This window comes from Pan paniscus, chromosome 8 (genome assembly GCF_029289425.2).
Source record: "Pan paniscus chromosome 8, NHGRI_mPanPan1-v2.0_pri, whole genome shotgun sequence".
Classification (NCBI taxonomy): Eukaryota; Metazoa; Chordata; class Mammalia; order Primates; family Hominidae; genus Pan; species Pan paniscus.
This window is the reverse complement of record NC_073257.2, coordinates 27404606-27424223: the sequence shown is the minus strand read 5'-3', so window position 1 is coordinate 27424223 and position 19618 is coordinate 27404606. Positions and strand designations below refer to the sequence as shown.

Genomic DNA, 19618 nt, shown 5'->3' with positions numbered 1-19618 from the left:
AATGTTAAGGACTAAATCTGCAAGTACATGCTCTAAATATGATCCAGGCACATTTTTCCTGTAACTTATATATATGCAGTTACAAATGGAAAATTGTTAAAAATACAGGGGAGAAGCTATGTTAACTTTGGAATGGAAGGTTTTGTTTTTGTAGAATATGTTATTTTCATGCAATTCTGTAAGTCTAAGATCGTCATCTACAGTTCTGCTCTTAAGAACACAAGTTTTATGACACGCTCAGCTTAAGAAACCAAAAGTGTCTAAAGTACTTTATGTTACCAACCAAATTTGGCTGCTGCACTCATTAAGAATGCAACTTAAAAAATTTTGGTTAACAAAAAGAGTAATTTGATTATACAAGATCTTGTATACTGAATAATTTATAATAATCTACCCCCGTCTAAAAGTGTAAGAATCAAAACAGACATCTAATTTAGTTTCAGAATTATAGATGAATACAGATAATTATAGGTGACCCAATTCCAACTAAAAAATCCAGAGTTGACAACTCCAGATATGTAGCCATGCTTGTGTCTTTCTAGTCACAGCTCAACCTACCCTTCAGTTTGAAGCAGTGTGGTGCCATGGTGAAGACTACTGATTTTAGAGCTTTGAATCTCGGTTCTTATTACTATGTGACCTGTGTGACCTTGGGCAAGGTGCTCAATTTCTCTATAATAATGGACATAACAGTACTACTTCTCAAAAAAAAAAAAAAAAAAAGAAAGAAATAGTACTACCTCACTGAGTTTTGGAGAGGATTAGTGAATTAATACATCAAGTGCTTAGAATAGTATGTGACACACGGCAAATACTTCTTACATTTATATATATATATATACACACACACACACACATATATATATGATTTGTATACAAATCAATTTGCTAGTATTTGTATGGTAGTTTTGAGAATGGTCTTCACAGTTCAAAAGTAAGTTACAGATTATGGATGCAATAAATGCTTGTGTATATTTTACAGAACTCATAAATATAGTATCTTTCATGTTGATCCAAAATAGAGTTCTGCCAACTACATTTAATCATATTTGGTCAAATAGATGAAGTAAATTAAAACTTTCAAGTTTCAAAGCAGCATGTGTTACATCTGAGTTTCTTCTTAGGACTTGTGGGTAAAAACAGTTGTCATATTTTAAATTTTACAATTCCTAGGTTTGACTAGTAGGAATGTGTATTTGTTGAAAGATGACTATATCAATTTGTTTTAACATAAATTTTTTGTTCATATAAAAGTTTTTTATTTCTAAATATGCCAGTGAACTCTTCTCCTAAATCTGAATAAATTTCTACATATCTGCAAATGAAAATATCAAAATGTACCAAGTATCTGTTAAAGAGATAAAAAGGTAATTTTCCAAAAGTATAAACCTTACATGTCCATCATTTACTACGTGGCAAATGAAACATACCTCTCCAACATATTCCATGACAAAACTCATTCTTTTAATCTTCACAAGGGTCTTTACACCCCAGCCACGTCCATTGCTAGTTCGAAAGATGCAAAGCGAATACTGTGTGCCTTTTTGTACAATCCTATTGGGACAATCAGGACCACATTGACACCTTGAGTTGCATTCATAGATGGGAGTACCAGGTGGGATTTTAATTTGTTGGTTTTTATTATAAGCCAAAAGAACTCCAGCTTCAGCAGGACAACATTTTTGAAAGAAGCAATCTGTGCATGAACAACCAAAGGTAGCTTCATTGACTAAGCTGATTCCAGGAGCTGGTTTGTATTCGTTAATGTAATAGAAGTCTGAAGGTGGGCCCTCTAAATCAACAGTATTTTCAACAAATATCATTCCTTTATGATTCTTTCTTCTGTTGAGTTCATCTTGCCATCTCTGCAGAGCTATCCTTTGTTTAGCCTTCTTCACAATGTACTCAGCAATGGCAGGTTTCAAAGTTTTGTTATTGTCTTTTGGAGTTATTGCTTTGCCTTTCTTTACCTGAGATAAATAATTATGCTTGTCATTAGAGAATTGCTGAAGCAGTAACGGGCACTTCAGATTTTGCAAAGGTTCCCAAGTATTTGTAGAATCTGGCCATCCTTTCCATTTTACAAGATAATATTCCATATCCTTAAAATACAAAAGAAAATAAAATGCAAATCAGACGGCTATTTCCCAGTTTTACCCAAAATAATTAAAAATCTTAAGAGTAAGGTATCCATTACCATTTTTCTTACTAACAGTTCAGAACATGTAGTCACAGGTTCCTAACACATGAAGTATAAATCATACAAATAAAACTATTTTTCCTTATATTACATAAAATAGGGAATTTAGATGTGGCATAACATGTTTGATAAGAGGCTAAAGAGTTTTACCTGGAAAAAGACAAAGGTACTGAAACTGATGACTATGTTACTAAATGGTGATTCAGGTTAAACCCAGATGTATTTATTTTGATCATGGAAATAGATGGTCCCAAAGCTAACTCTTTATGACCTAGGTTAGTGGCTTACTTGGCCAGCAATAGATTCAGGCATTCTTAACGTCCATAACTTAATATCAAACACCAGACACAAGGGAACTCATCTCTCAACATCATGGGCACACATTCTCTAGATGTTCTAGAGATGAACTGTCCAAGACAGTTATTACTAGCCACATACAGCTACTGAAAACTTGAAATGTGGCCAATCTGAATTGAGATATGCTTAAAATATAATACACATTGAGGCTGGGCACGGTGGCTCATGCCTGTAATCCCAGCATTTTGGGAGGCCAAGGTGGGTGGATCGCTTGAGCCCAGGAGTTCGAGACCAGCCTGGGCAACATGGGAAAACCCCATCTTTAATAAAAACACAAAAATTAGCTGGGTGTGGTGGTGCACGCCTGTAATCCCAGTACTAGGGAGGGTGAGGCATGAGAATCGCTTGAAACTGGGAGGCAGAGGTTGCAGTGAGCCAAGATTGCACCACTGCACTCCAGCGTGGGCGACAGAGTGAGAGACTCAGTCTCAAACAAACAAAACAAACAAACAAACAAAAAAAAAGCAAAAAAAAAAAAACCCACACTGAATTTTGAAGACTTTGTATCATACAAAAAAAAGAACATTAAGTAACTTAAAACTATTACAGGTTGAAATAATATTTTGGATATATTGGATCAAATACATTCTTGAAAGCAATTTCAGCTGTTTCTTTTTACTTTGTTCAATGTGGTTAGTAGATGTTGAATGGCATCTGCAGCTTGCATTACATTTCTATTGGACAGCTCTCTTCTAGAGAATGCTGATTTTATTTAGACTCACCCATGACTGGATTAGGTAGCAGGCACTCAAGCCACCTAAGAGCAACTATTCTAATTTATCCCTCAGACTGTTGTTGGCCACGATGCCTTGGCAACAAGGCACCATGGTATCTTGTCTTTTCACTCCAATGACTGTGTTTTCCTCCCTTAAAGTAAGGCAATGCCACGTTTAAGTTTCTTTTTAAAAGGGCAGTTCAGGCTGGGCGCGGTGGGTCACGCCTGTAATCCCAGCACTTTGGGAGGCAGAGGTGGGTGAATCACTTGGGGCCAGGAGTTCAAGACCAGCCTAGCCAATATGGCGAAACCCTGCCTACTAAAAATACAAAAAATTAGCCGGGTGTGGTGGCAGGCACCTGTAATCCCAGCTACTTGGGAGGCTGAGGCAGGAGAATCACCTGAACCCAGGAGGAGGAGGTTGCAGTGAGCCAAGACTGTGCCACTGCACTCCAGCCTGGGCAAAAGAGCGAGACTCCATGTCAAAAAAAAAAAAAAAAAAAAAGTAAAAAATAGAAGATAAAAAACACAGTTAAGTGTGTCTAACAAATTTTGAAGTAAAGTCTCAGTAATTTTTTTTTTCTTCTGGAGTAATATATAGCCACATGCCCAAGGGGTAACATTAGATCATAAAATGTCTTCTAAAATAAAAAGGTGATTAAACTGCATTGGACAGTTATATTATCATTTTAAGTCATAGATACTGAAAAATCTTGTTAATTGAGATAACTGCTTTTCCCTGAAAATTTTAAGAAAGTTTTTATTACAAAGTACAGATGTCCATGACAGTTGTTTTAACAGTCATAATGCATTAATGACAAAAGGTCTAAGCCATGTGATATCTGCCATGTTGCTGAGGCACAAATTGGGCTGAGGGACACCATGAGGCAGCTGTGCAGGAACCAGGCGCCCACCCAGGAGTGGGCTTATTTTATCTCCACTATTTGCATCTTAATATTTTGTTTCATTATATTCTATTCAACAAGCAGTAAAGTAATCTTTGTGAATTAAAAACTTTGCTTTCTTTTGAAAATTGGTCAAAAGTTTTCTTCTCTTAAAAAATGTGATTACATGGTGTGCAGAAATGCACAAAAACTGTAATTCTGTGGAAATATATATTGCGGTTCCAGGAAAAAAAAAAAAAAAGCCTAGATGTACATTTTAGTATTTGTCAAATTGAGCCCCACTAAAGCCTAAGGATTTCTTCCTCCTTTCAGGTGACCGCTACAATTCAGGACTGCTGTTAGTGGGTGTCTGTTCACACTCTAGCAGATACAAGATCCAACTGGCAGCGTCTAACTTTTCTACTCCCCTTAATTCTAAACATTTTAAATTTTTCAGATGCTAGAATAAAGCAATGCAACCCTGGTCCTTTTTCTTTTTTTTTTTTGGCTACAGTTTTTCCTACCACAGCCCTGGGTTATGCCAAGTGTTCCCAGCAAACAATCAAAGAAATAGAAATGATGGCTTTAAGTCAATGGTTAAATCATCCAGGAACACTAAAAACATCTGCCACTGAAGTTATTTCCCAAATAATTAATTGTATTTAATCTTAGTGCATCACTTGCATTTTAAATGACCAAGTTTTGTATGCTAATCACATTGGTACCTACTTGAATTTATGAACAGGAAATATGTTTATCAAACATGAATGCTTATAGCAGACTAGCATAGAAATATTAGTAAGATTTTGTTTCAACTTGGTAGACTTGACTTTTATTTTATAAGCATATTTTATTTTTAAAATCCAGAAAAGATATTTCCACTTTGAAAAATGATTTTACACAGAAAACCACTTTAAGAATCAATAAGCTAAAATGCCAAATAAAGGCCAAAAAGTTCATAAGCTTATTATATCAATATCTTATTCTGATATGTAATCAACTCTTGATTACCCATAGAAATGGAATCCCAGTGGCAAAAATGATCCATAAATCACTCCTATGTAATTTGGAATACATCATATGAATTTTTTTTTAAAGCCACTTCCCGGCCAAGGCGGGTGAATCACAAGGTCAGGAGTTCGAGAACAGCCTGGCCAACATGGTGAAACCCCATCTGTACTAAAAATACAAAAAATTAGCTGGGCATGGTGGTGGGCAGGCACCTGTAATCCCAGCTACTTGGGAGGCTGAGGCAGGAGAATTGCTTGAACCTGGGAGGTGGAGGTTGCAGTGAGCTGAGATCAAGCCACTGCACTCCAGCCCAGTCCCAGTGACAGCGCGAGACCCCGTCTCCAAAAAAAAAAAAAAAAAAAAAGACATTTCCCCCAACTATCTTCGGTGTCAGTTAAAGTCATTCAAATATTTTAGGATCTATAAGTATATGAACGTTTGGTCACTAGGAGGTATGGGGAAATATATTACTAGCCTTTAGGAGTAAAATCTCATAGGGAAGAGGCAGCAGTAATGTGAAATAAGTAGCAACCTAAGGCATTATCACCAGAATATAGAGGGAAATCAATGCAGCTCAGACAATGAGAAAAGGGAAGACAGAAAGCAGTACACACTACACTCTGAAGGAGTGAGAGCAGTGACTGAGTAGGGAACATGGCAGGATGAAAAACATGGGCAAAAGCTGGGAGCTAAGATTTGCATGAAGTATCTAAAAAATAGTGAAAAGATGGATCTGTCTAGCTTTAAAGTTTGGAATGTTGAAACAAGCTAAAACTTGTCATGGTAAGGCAAGAACAAATTTTAAACAACCATAACACTCACTTCGCTGAGACACTTGAACTTTATTGTAGGCCAGTGGTTCTTTAAGTTCTCAGAAACCATGGTGCCTCTAGGGGAGCTTCATGAAGTACATTTAATTCCATCTTGTTAGTTAGGAACAATTTTACAAATCTATTAATTGCCAAACCTATGGACTCTTCAGCCCTTCTCTTATTTGACCTCTCTAAGGCGGCAGCCACCATCTAACCATTTCTCAGACTTCCTTCTTGCTCATCTGTATTTTCCTTGCTGAGACTGCTTCCCCTGACCATCACTTACACGATGGAGACACTCAGGACCCTGTCTGGCATCCCTTTTCACATGAACCTGTTTATCCCTTTGGAGAATCTGATGAAAGCGATGGACTTTTCTCCAACAAAAACCACATATAAAACATTTTGGGTAATTTCAGGATATTTAGATTCCGGGTTTAGAGAATTCCTACTATAAACGATCTCTTTGGACAACCTCATCACCCCAGAGTTTTAACTAATAATTATATGCTGATGACTCTCCAAGTTTTATCTGCAGCCCAATATATCCAATAGCCTACCGGATGGTTCTTAAAGCAACCTATCGACATGTAACTCACCACTGTCCTTCCATATCAGATTATTTCTTTATTCCTTATCATGGTGAATCTTACCTGTCCACCTACTCACACAAGCCAGAAACCAGGTTATCTCAATTCCTTCTTCTCCTCAATCCAATCATCACTAAGTTTCTTTAGAGATGGACTTCTTCCTGTCCATCTCTATTTCTATAGGGTTAGTCACTTCAGGCCCACAATTCTTGCCTGCATTCTTAAACATTAATCTTCCAACTAGTTTCCCTACTCCAGACTTACAGCTTCAAACACTCTATCCTTCTTTACTACGGAGTTTTTTTTGTAAAAACAAAAAATCCACAGAACCAGTTATCCTGTTGTTATTTTGCTTAAAAACTGTTAATGGTTTCCACCCTGCCTAGGGAACAAAGTTCAAAGTTCCTCTTTTCAGAAAGCAAGCCACTCTGGAACTGTTCCCTGATGCCTCTCTGGCTCCATCTTCCATCATGGCCCCATTCACCCAACACACACTGGCCACAATGAACAACTTGCCAGGCCTTTTGATGCCCCTGCTGCTTTGTTCACAAAGTTCTCCCTAATTAGGAGGGCCTTTCCCACTGGTCCAATGAATGCTCGTCTCATCTTTTAAAACAGTGTAAATATCACCTCTTCTATGAAGTCTTTCCTGTCTCTTATACACAAGAAGAACTGATCACCATCAACTCCTTTTTGTTCCAATTTCCAATTTAAACTCTAAGTTATTTGCGGGAAGGGATGGTATCTTATTTTTTATAGCCCCCAAATGAGCACAACTGCCCACCATATCTTAGGCTGTGACTAAATGTTTCTGAATGTATAACAAAAAAATAGGAGTACCAAAAGGTATGTAATATACAAATCACAACAATAACTGTATGAATTCTTAAAGGAAATACAAGCTGATAAACTTGGAGGTAGCAATTCACGGTTTCTCAATATTTGTCACCTGCTGTCTATAGCCAACAAGTGGCAGCAAACACCAAAACTTTAAAAGAGACATATGAGAAGACAAAGTACAAAAAAAAGTGTCTTTCCACTAGCTATTTTTTTCTGCCAATTTTGAAATCATCATCATATTCAATATCAGTGTTAAAATAACCTGCATCTGGCTGGGCACAGTGGCTCACTTTGGGAGGCTGAGGCAGGAGGATTGCTTGAGCCCAGGAGTTGGAGACCAGCCTGGACAATATAGTGAGACCTTGTCTCTACAAATTAGCAGCATGTGGTGGCACATGCCTGTGGTCTTAGCTACTCAAGAGGCCGAGATGCGAGGATCGCTTGAGCCTGGGATGTCAAGGCTGCAGTGAGCCAAGATCAGGCTACTGCACTCCAGCTTGGGCAACAGAGTGAGACCCTGTCTCTAAATAAATAACTGGAATTTGATTATGAAAACACCAGTGGTTCCATGGGAGCATAGTCTGAGAACTATTATAGTCAATGGAAAATCACTGAATTTTCATGCCAGTAAGAGTAGGAATTGTGATAGCTGGGTTAGAGACCAAGAATTGAAAAAAGTGAGCCACATGACATTGATTGTTAAAGTATTTTCTTAGAGCTGTATTTTCCTGATCTCTCAAATACAGGTTGCAGTATAATGATTTCTGTTATTCTAGTTCTTAACCACTCTAGGTTCAATCAGTGTTTCAGGAATATCACTATATTGTCAGATGTGAACTATTATTAATTTGTGCCACGCCGTATAGAGGTGGTTCTCGAAACACAAAAGTACCTGTATACTTTAAGAAACCAAAGCTATAGGCAATATTTATTGCTCAGCTTACTAAGCTATGTGCATGTCCATCAATGTGTACAGAGGATCTTGTTCTTAACTGAACTATCTTAAATACCCATAGTTTTGTCAGAAATTATTCTGTATGAAGGGGTGATGTAGCAACAATAATGCTGCAGAAAAATCACCTTGCATTGAGACTCAATACTACTACAATTAACACCCTTTAAGTTCAACTTGACCCTTCACATGAATTCATAATAGTAACAACCCTTTTTCCTGCCCCCACAGAATTTTTTCCATTTCTCAAGTTGGCTATTTCAGACCTCCTCCACTTTGCTCAAGGTTCCCACCCCTACCTCCTGTGTTATTTTCAGTGATGTATGACCTTTGTTACTAATGCAAAGAGAAAATGGAAACCACCAGGCATTAACTGCCTTAACTGCCAGCCTTCCATGGCCATGGAGCTAGAGATAAGGTGGATGCAGACATGAAAAGAGAGACGCACTTCCTCGGTCAATTCTTCTTGTCTCTTCAGTATCTCCCTCTGCTGGTTCTCACTAGCATTTAAACAGGCTCCATTTTTAAAAAGCAAAATAAAACTAAACCTCCTCTGAGATATAAACTTTTGTATATGCAGGGAATCTCTAAAAGACATATTAAGTTGCTAAGACTGAGAGACTGAAACTAGGTCATGGGGTAGATGTCAGTATCTGACCTTTTATAACATTCACTTTTTAAAACTACATGCATAATACCTCCTCAAAATTAAAAAAAATTACTATCACAATGGTCTTTTCAAAAAAACTTGAAAAAAATTATAAACACCCTTATACCCATGTAGCCCTCTCGTTTTCTTGAAAGCTAGGATTCATGGAAGAATTGTCCATACTGCTTGACTCTACTTTCTTACCTCCGGTTAATTTTTTTTTTTTTTTTTTTTTTTTGAGACAGAGTTTCACTCTTGTAGCCCAGGCTGGAGTGCAATGGCACGATCTCAGCTCACTGCAACCTCTGCCTCCTGGATTCAAGCTATTCTCCTGCCTCAGCCTCTCAAGTAGCTGGGATGACACGAATGTGCCACCATGCCCGGCTAATTTTGTATTTTTAGTAGAGACGGGGTTTCTCCATGTTGGTCAGGCTGATTCGAACTCCCGACCTCAGGTGATCCGCCCGCCTCAGCCTCCCAAAGTGCTGGGATTACAGGCGTGAGCCACTGCACCCGGCCTGGTTCATTCTTTAATTCATTCCTTTGGCTCTTCTCAGAGGTGCTCTAAGGGCATCAGTGACCCTCCATTACTAAATACAGTGGATTCTTTCCAGTTCTCTGACCTACTGTTTAATACTCTCCTGCTGACTTCATCTTTTCTCTGGTTCCCAAGATTTACTCTTCCCATTTTCTTTCTTTCTTTTTTTTTTGAGACCGAGTCTCGCTCTGTCACCAGGTTGGAGTGCAGTAGCGCGAACTCGGCTCACTGCAACCTCCGCCTACTGGGTTCAAGAGATTCTCGTGCCTCAGCTTCCCGAGCAGCTGGGATTACAGGCAAGCGCACCACCATGCCAAGCTAATTTTTATATTTTTAGTAGAGACGGGGTTTCACCATGTTGGCCAGGATGGTCTCAATCTCCTGACCTCACGATCTGCCCGCCTCGGCCTCCCAAAGTGCTGGGATTACAGGTGTGAGCCACTGCGCCCGGCCAACTCTTCCCATTTTCTGACTACCTCTCTTGCCAGTGTGTCTCAGACTCTGACAGTCCTTCCTATGAGTGTCCCCACCTACTCCTCAGGGCTCATCCTCAGTCCTTGTTTTCTGCTCACATTTGCTTTGCTTGGGCTACTGCAATCGCCTCTTGCCACCCTCAACCCATTCAGGGCACAACAGCCAGAGTCATATTTTCAACACATACATCTCAGCACGCTGCTCCCCTGCTTAAAACTACTAAATGGTTCTCTACGCCCTTAAGAGGAAGTCCAAAATCCTTTCCTCGGCCTATGAGGAGCCGCACACTCTGGGGCCTGCCCACCCTACCAGCCTCACGTGCTCCCTCCTACTTGCTCTGTTCCACTCACACCCTCTATTCCTTGAAGGCCCTCTTTCTACTCCTTGAAGTCAGGCTGTCTTCTGCCTCAAAATCCCTCCCACGTATCCCTTTCTTCCTTTAGTACAAAGTTGAAACATCAGTTCCTCAGGGATACCTGCCCAGTCTCTCCAGGATAAGTGAGATCTTTCTGTCACATCAACACTTACGTCAACTACAATAAGTACTTTGTCCAACTGTATTTAAGGTATTTCTACCCTCACTGAACGATAGACTCCGTAGTATCAGGGACCGTACCCTCACATCAGTCATTGCTCAGATTCCCAATTCCTAGTGCAGGACATGGTAGATGGCCAGTAAATATTGGCTGAGTTCATGAACAGGAAACTGCATCCACTCCCAAGGCTTCCCTCTCTATCTTTTTGCCAATTACTTTAGGATCTATGTTTCTAGTTAGATCTCACTACTGATTTGAGCCCCACTTCCACTTGGTTTAAGTTCCACTTAAAATGTCTTCAAGAAAGTACATTTTGAAAGTACTCAAGAAAGTTGAGTACGTTTTAAGTAGAACTTAAACCCACTGGAAATGGGTCCCCAAACCCAATCTAGTTCCTACTCCTGTATTCCTGGTGAACAGTAATACTGTCTACACCACTGCCCAAGTCAGAAACCTGTATTTTCCTAGACCTGGCACCTTCACTACCAGACCCCCACCCAACCCTGTGACCACAAGCCACAGACATACATTTTACATCCTTATTTTTTTTAAAAAAACAAAAGAACCGTGCACCTACTTTTCCTTGACATCGTTAATACTTTAGTCCAAGCACCATTGTTTCTGGTCTGGTTACTATGACAGCCATTCAGAACATGCAGCCATGCACGTGTTATTCCTTTCCCTATCAATCCCCTTTCTTTTTTGCAGAGAGAAAATTCTCTCAATTACAAACCTGATGTGTCACTCTCTTTAGAACCTGCCAACTAACTCCCCATTGCCTTAGGATGGCTGAAAAATCCTTCACTCACCTCTTTCTTTCCCACATCCATCGCTGACCACCTCATTCTCCAGACAGAAGCCCTAGTCAATTACAATGCTCGCCTTTTCAGGCTCCACTTGGACATCACTTCTGGGAAGCTTTCTGTGACCTATCCAAGGTGCACCTCCCACAGATCTTCTAACGATGTCTGCCACAGCACTTTTTATACATCTACACTGCAACGGGCTATTTATTTGTCAAACTTTCTCACTAGGCTGTGAGTTCTTTATAGTGAGGGAGTTTCTTATTAATCTTTCTATTCCCAGTGCCTAACACAGTGTCTGGCACACAGAAGAAACTCAAATATTTGTTGAGTAAGTATACGAGAAAAAGAAACAGGAGATACGAGTCAACAGAATGCTGCTATCATCTAAGCATGAAGCCAGGAAGGCCTAGTCTAATAGTGAATGTAGGCCCTAGAAACATGACAGAAGCAAAAGACAATTCAATTCAATGACCATGGACCAAACACCCGTTCTGTACCGGGACTACAATGAGAGTCCTGGCCCTCAAATGATGGATGATTTAGCAGGGAAGATCTGATACAAACAAGACCATAAAGTGTGACAAGTTCTAGAGTAATGGCAAGAATGGTGCTTTGTAAATCCTGAACATAAATCAACTAATTTTGCTGGAGGTGAGGAAGGGCAGGTGGTTCTACAATAGGTGGTGACCTTTGCACTGAACTGTGCAGGCTGTGTAGGATTTTGCGGTCCAGGGAAGAGAAATGGTAGTATTCTGAAGAGGGAAATGGATGAGGAAAGGGGACACAAAAGTGCATGATATGTTCAAGGCATTAGAATATAAGCTGGGTCTGTTCTTCAGCTATGTTTCCAATGCTTAGAACAGTGCCTAGCTCATAACAGGTGCTCAGTACATCTTAGCTAAATGAAATGATCTATACATATTTCAATTTCAGAAAATAGGATATATGACAAGAGATGAGGCTGGAAAGGTGGCAGGTGGCCAGAAGATAAAGAACCTTGGTCCTATGCTAACATGTCTCAGATGAGACTGGTAAATAGGGAACCATGAAAAGGTCTAAAGCAAGGCTTGAATGCAATCAGAGCTAGGTTTAAGAAACAACTATAATGGCACGGTAGACTATGGTATTGAGACAGTATCTTTCATGAGCTAAGTGAAGGTGGTCACACAAGAAAAGGACAAGGTCATAAGATCCTTCACCTACTCTGAATTTGTAAAAGAAAGAGAAAGAGAAGAAAAAAGGCAGAGGTATGCTGAAGTAACGCTGGCTTAGAGATTCAATATCTGTGCCAGACAGAAGAAATGGGGGATGTATGTGGGGTATTGAGGACATAAGAGAGCAAAGGAAGGTCACTTATTCCGAAGCAAGAAAAGGGATGAACTGATGAGAAAGACTAAGAAGAAACTAAACAGCAAAAATGATCTGAAACTGAACTACAACACTCAGGATTCCACACAAGAATCTTGGTAGCTCCCTTAATGTAAGCACAGACCCGTAAGTAACTATTACTAATTCTCTCTGTGAAAGCACAGCCGGAATGAACAGGAAAGGACAGAGAGATAGAGATAACATAATATGATAACCCATTAGATTTAGAGAGTAAAAAGAAACAAAGAATTAAAGATATATGCAATCATGAGGTTAGGTAAGTGGGAGAATTATGTTTCTGTTAACCAAGATAGGGAACACTAGTGCAAAATCCAGGTATGAAGGAGGAAAATAGGTGCAGTTTTGAATGTGAACTTGGATACCTGTAGGGTATCCAGTTTGCAATGAAGCCCAGAAAGGGCTCAAGGCCTCAGAAAGACTGAATGAGCCAAACACATACAAGTAGAAACCACTGGGAAAGAGGCTGCCTACAGAGCAACTACAAGGTGAGAAGGCCAAGAACAGGGCCTTGAAGACTATCAACATTTCAGAGGAGAGATAAGAGATAGTAAAGGAGGTTCATAAAGAACAGTAAGAAAAACAGGTGGAAAAGAAGTAGGAATAGAGGTAACAATAATCACAGTAAGCACTCACATAGTATAATTACCACGCTGGCCTTTGTTCCACGCATTCTATCTATATTAACTCATTTAATGCTAGTAACACCCTGTGAGAATAGTACAATAATGATCCTTGTTTCAAAGATGAAGAAACTGAAAGACAGAAAGGCTAAGTAACTTGCTGAAGATCACACAACTTATAAATAAGAGGCAAATGTTAAACCTAGACAATTTCTCCATAGACGAGAGTTTCAAAGAGGAAAAGGTAGCCAACAGTGTTAAATGGGGAAAAGTTGAATAAGATGCAAGGTCTTCAAATCTGACAACTAAAAGGTCACTGAGGGGCACAAGTCAGAATAAGGTGGGTTAAAAAGCTAATGGGAAGTGGAAAGACAACTCACAGAATGGGAGAAAATTTTTGCAAATCACATACTAATAAGGGATTTGTATCCAGACTATATGAAGTATGATTACAAGAATAAACAGACAATCCAATTTTTAAAATGCGCAAAGGAACTGAACAGACATTTCTCCAAAGATATACAAATGGCCAATAGGCACAGGAGATGCTCAGTATCATTAGTCAGAAAAATACAAATCAAAACCACAATGAGATGCTACTTCAAACCTACTAGGAAAACTATCATCAAAAAGTCAGATAACATCATGTTTTGGCCAGGATGTGAAGAACTGAAACTCATACACTGCTGGTGGAAATGTAAAATGCAGTGCTTTGGAAAAGAGTCTGGCAGTTCCTCAAACAGTTAAACACAGAGTCACCATATGACCCAGCAATTCCACTCCTCGGTATATACCCAAGAACCATGAAAACTGATGTCCACACAGAACCCTGTAGGCGAATGTGCATAACAGCCTTATTTATAATAGTCCGAAAATGGAAACAACTCAAATGTCCACGAAGTGATGAATAAGTTAAATGTGATATATCCATACAATGAAATATTATTTGGCAATAAGAAGGAATGAAGTATTGATATATTTTACAACATGAATGAACCTTAAAAACACGCTGAGTGAAAGGGGCCAATCACAAAGGACCACATATGGTATGATTCCTTTTATATGAAATGTCCAACCAGGCAAATGGACAGACAGCTGTAGTGGCTGCCCTAGGGCTGGAGGTAGAAGGGTAACTGAGGAAGTCTGGGGGTAACAGGTGGTAGCTAAGGGGTTTACTGTTTCTTTTTGGGATAATGAAAAGTGTTCTAAAACTGACTCCTAAAGTACACTAGAAAATCTGTGGGAATTTTTTTTTTTTTTTTTTTTTTTTTTTGAGACTGAGTCTCGCTCTGTTGCCCAGGCTGGAGTGCAGAGGGGTGATCTCAACTCACTGCAACCTCCACCTCTGGAGTTCAAGCAATTCTCCTGCCTCAGCCTCCCGAGTAGCTGGGATTACAGGGGCCCGCCACCATGCCGGGCTAATTTTTGTATTTTTAGTAGAGACGGGGTTTCACTATGTTGGCCAGGCTGGTCTCAAACTCCTGACCTCGAGTGATCTGCCCGCCTTGGCCCTCCAAAGTGCTAGGATTACAGGCGTGAGCCACCGTGCCTGGTTTACAAAATCTGAATTGTACACTTTAAATAGGTGAGTTGTATGATAGCATGTGAATTATATCTCAACAAAGCTGTTAAAAAAATTAATGGGACATGCAGTAGTAGAAAAAGACAGAAAACACTTGCATGAGTGGAGAGGCAAGGCCAAAGAAAATCTCTGAAGGTTAGGGAAGATCTGAATGTGTTTACTGACTGAGATATATCAGTAAAAAAAGAGAGCTTGATGTAAACAAGACATCAGAGAAGAAAAAAAGTCTGGCCGGGTGCAGTGGCTCACGCCTGTAATCCCAGCACTTTGGGAGGCCAAGGCGGGCAGATCCTGAGGTCACGAGTTTGAGACCAGCCTGGCCAACATGGTGAAACCCCATCTCTACTAAAAAATACAAAAATTAGCTGGGCATGGTGGCGGGCACCTGTGGTCCCAGCTACTCAGGAGGCTGAGACAGGAGAATCGCTGGAACCCAGGAGGTGGAGGTTGCAGTGAGCTGAGATCGCACCACTGCACTCCAGCCTGGGCAACAAGAGCGAGACTCCGGGCCTTTAAAAAAAAAAAAAAAAAAAAAAACTCCTATAGGGGGTAGATAGGAAGAAAAAAGAAAAATGGTGACACCTCTGGAAGTAAGAATAAGTGTGAACAGCTGGTGGTGAAGGTAAGTTGAGAGTTTACAAATGAAAGATCCTATTTTTCATTGAGGTAGGAGGTCTTCAGCAGAAAATGAGAAATGGATAGAGTAAGAAACCCAGAAAAGTAATACAAGTTGGAAAACCTGCTGACAAGAATGGGAAAAGCAAGCAAGATAAAAAGCTTGTCGGGTAGAACTGAGCAGTGTGAGAAAAGAAATAAGTTATAATGGGGCTGATATGCATGATTGTATAATATTCTCAGCTGGACTGGTCAGTCCATAGCTTGTAAACCGAGATGGCAGATGACTGGGGCTGTTTCAGGGGCTGAAGGATGCTGAGAGTGCAGGTGAGATGCATGGGCATAAGATCCCACTGACCAGGGAAGGCAGTGATACTAAAGAACTTGAAAGAATGGGATTTAGTGACTGATTCAATATAGAAGATGAAGGAGGAAAATAAAGACTTAAACAAGATTCCTGATTCACTTATCTGATAGATTTGGTAGATTAATGACCAAAACAGTTCTTGGAAAGTGAGGTAGGCTATAGACAGACGAATTACTCAAAAATATAAAGTTTAGATCAAAAAATCTTTTGAGAACAACTCTGCCGTTTTTTAAGAGCAATAAAGGAAGGCTTGGAGAAGTGAAACGAGTTTGCTTAAGTCCTAAGGTACTAAACAAAAGCTGGAAATGACTTTGCAATCCAGGCCATTCTATTATAACCTAGAACCTGACTAAATCTGGAGTGTGACAAGATGGCAGGAAATGCAAATGGTGATGTTCTTGAGAGTCAGTAACACTAAAATTGGTTTGAAATGGTAGGTTCATTTCAGGTGATAGTGGGGAAATACGATCCACGAACAAAACGAAAGACAATTGGAGATCAAACATTTGCTCTGGTAACCCACACGGAGATAATCAAGAGTTGGATGTAGAGGGATATGAGCACCTGAAAATATTCTAATGCAAGAACACTTTATGCTTCAAAATCCTCTCAATGCTATTTGGCAACACAGATGATAGGACATATAAATTCATCATGCCTTAGAATTTTAAACATTAAGAAGAGCTTTTCTTTTAATGTTCTTTTTATGTTACAGAAATACGAAATACTGAAGTCTGATTAGGTCTCTTGTAAGGGGCTAGATATTTGCCTTACCTTTACTACCTTGTAGTCACACAAGTATTCCACCTCATAATTGTTTAGATTCCTTTTGGTGATTCCAATCGATTTACATGTGAGCTTTTCTTTTCTACATAATTCCTGAAGAGTATCAAGTGAAACTAGGCAAGGCACACACCAAGCTACAATAAGAAAATAGAATTCTTTACTAATGAAATAGCTATTCAATTAAAACAAAAAAGAGAAACTTAAAACCTCTATTCCCCATCTTTCAACTGGCAATTTTAGACTAAAAATTCCTACGACAAGAAACCAGTTACATGTCTTCAAGAAAAAGTAAAACATTAAGGAACTATTTTGTTAAATTGGTGTTCTTGGATTTTCTCATGGATTTCTATTCCACTACGTTTAACTGACATCAGTTAATTTCCATTAAATCACTTGAAAATGTTTCATGTCTGTAAGCTTTTTTAAGATTATATACAGATGCAGGTCAACAGAGATAATGTTTTTTACTTTCATTGTATTCTACATAGACTACAATCACTATTTTAATAAAATGTAAATCTCTAGGACACTTATTCTTAAAAACATATCTAAAATATACTTTAAAACAATCTTATAATTTGTTAACACGTAACTTTCATTTTTTTTAACTGGACAAAACGAACTGAAATCTAATTAAAATATATTTCTACGGTTACAAACTCATTATATGTTAGTTTTCTCTTTGAAATGTTGCATGAAGCTTTAATTCCACTTATTATTTTACCCATACTGCAATATATTATCACCAAGGTGAATAAACTCCAGTTATTAAAAAAAATGAAGAGTATATCGATATTTTGTAATACTTATGGACTGTACTGTTTTTAAAGCCAAACTTTTAAAACGGTGTTCAATTTACATAAGCCATGTACTAAACTCAAAGAAAATTAGACATACTCATCATCAGCCCTCCAGAAGCCAGAAACTAATTGTGTTCCAGGAGATTTCACCCGCAAATTTCTGTAAGCAGCATGTTACCACACTGAATTTAAAGTGTAAATTAACACGTTTAGGAAAATGGAACAAACTTGTTGTTAGGGCTAGTGTCATGGTAAGCACTTGACAAAATCAAAAGTCCTCTGCACTACCCATCGCTCGGTCACCGAGCTATGTGACTTTAGTGAGGTCTCAATCTTTTTGGCTGTCAGATTCACTGGAAAAAAATGGAGAAAACTGGTGTTACCAAACAAAATCTATCAGTAAACTCAAGCTTTACTTGGTAGCTCTCCAAGGTAGTTGCGATCACCTTTTGCGTTTTGAGGTAATTTCAGGGAAGGGAGAACACTTGTTAGTGGCAATAACTTTTCCGGCACCCTTTCCTCATCCTCCCCACCTCACACAGAGGCTTCATTGTCAGAAACCCTTAAGCATAATTTCTACCATCTCACTGGCTGCAAACGATTCCATCCTAAAGCAGTAAAGACAAAGGTATTTTCCTCCAGAAAACGTTGGGGAAGAGGCTGATTGGCTTTGTAGTGGTCGTGTGGGGGTAGGACAGTGATGGGAGAGAAATGACCCCATAAGTCCCTTCCATCTACAAAAACTAAAGAACGTTTTGTGTTAAGCTGACCTCATTAAGGGGATCACGTATAAAGGAGGTTCCTCTTATCTACCCAAGGTGTGTTTGGGTGCTTTTCCTAAACATTTTTATCTAGTTGAGGATTCAAAACACAACCCGCAAAGGAAATGCTCTTTGAAAATTAAAAAAAAAAAAAGGTGAACATGAAAAACTGCAAACACGTGGTTAAAAAAAAAAAGACAATCTCTCGACAGTCTCCAGTAATGCAGAAAAAGATTGCACTGACAAAATTAAATAGTTCATGACCACCATAAACACCTTCCGCCGGTTCACAGTAACCCCTGACATTCTCCAAGAAGAAAAATTCAGGGATAATGAGGTCATAATCCCAGCGGAGAGGAGACGAGCTTGAAAACACCTTTACATTCCGGAACGCACGGAAAAGTTCCAGGCTCTCAAAGCGTGCGCGACACCAACACCCCCCGACGCCCACACCCACGCGCGCTCGGTGCCCAGTTCCCCGGTGCCCAATTCCCCAGCGTCCACAGAAATAACACCAAGCTCCCGGTGGGTGAAAGAGTTACCGTAAGCCAGAGGCTGCAACCTCAAATACCCACTTTCTGGGCGATTCTCCAACGAGGCACTCAACCTCCTAGCGTGTCCGCCTTGGGGGGGATTCCTCGCTTATCACAGGCGCCCCGATTTACTCTCCCCCTCTGATAATTAAGGTCATGTTCACGCCGGCGGGCGTCGCTTCCCGCCTCCCACTTCAAAGGCCCGGGCGCATGCCGCACGCCGCGCTCGAACCACCACAAAGGAGCCAGTCGCAGCCGTGCCCCCCGGACCTCCAACCGGGGACCGCCGGGGAGCGGCCTCGAAGCCCGAGGCCGCCACGGGAGACGCGGAGGGGGCCGGGCCGAGCGGGCGGAGAGGCCACGCTCCGCATCCGAATCGCCCCAGGCTCGGACAGTGCCCACCTCCGCGGCGGGAGCCGGCCGGGCAGGGAGGCGGGTCAGCGGCCTGGGGGAGGGTAGGCGTCCGCAGCGTACGTCCCGGAGTTGGGGTCGCGGCGGGCGGGGAACCGCCACGTCGCCGTCTGGCTGGCCCGCGGGACGGCCCCGCCGCCCGGGCCTTGGGAGCTTGCCTGGGAACAGGGAAGGCGAGGGGGCCGCGCTCCAGCCTCACCTCCTCGCGGCTCGGCCCCGACCGCCGCCATCTTGTAGAGCTTTCATTCAAACTGGCGCGGTCTGACGGGATAGCTCAGCTGGCCCGACGCCCCGCCCCTGGCCGGCCCGCGCGGGACTTGGGGGCCGGGGCTTGTGGGGGGACGGAACCCGCACGGCGTCCTGACGTCACTGGCGGCCGACCCCCCCCCC

At 40.7% G+C, this 19618-nt stretch overlaps 1 protein-coding gene across 6 annotated transcripts in view; it reads right to left on the bottom strand.

Moving 5' to 3' along the window:
- The window catches only part of SUV39H2 (SUV39H2 histone lysine methyltransferase), a 25290-nt gene extending 5672 nt beyond the window's left edge, over positions 1–19618 (bottom strand). Inside the window, exons 1-4 of one of the 6 annotated variants that reach the window (XM_055092436.2) lie at positions 17970–18805; positions 17621–17876; positions 16712–16857; positions 1431–2102 (exon numbers count right to left, since the gene is read on the bottom strand). In XM_055092436.2, the coding sequence (XP_054948411.1) occupies positions 1431–2102; positions 16712–16857; positions 17621–17627 (825 nt within the window). In that variant the 5' untranslated portion in view covers positions 17628–17876; positions 17970–18805. Of the gene's footprint in view, positions 1–1430; positions 2103–16711; positions 16858–17620; positions 17877–17969; positions 18806–18859; positions 18948–19427 lie in introns of those variants that run through there. The other 5 variants (XM_055092437.2, XM_003806762.5, XM_008957250.5 and 2 more) reach the window with 5 other exon arrangements.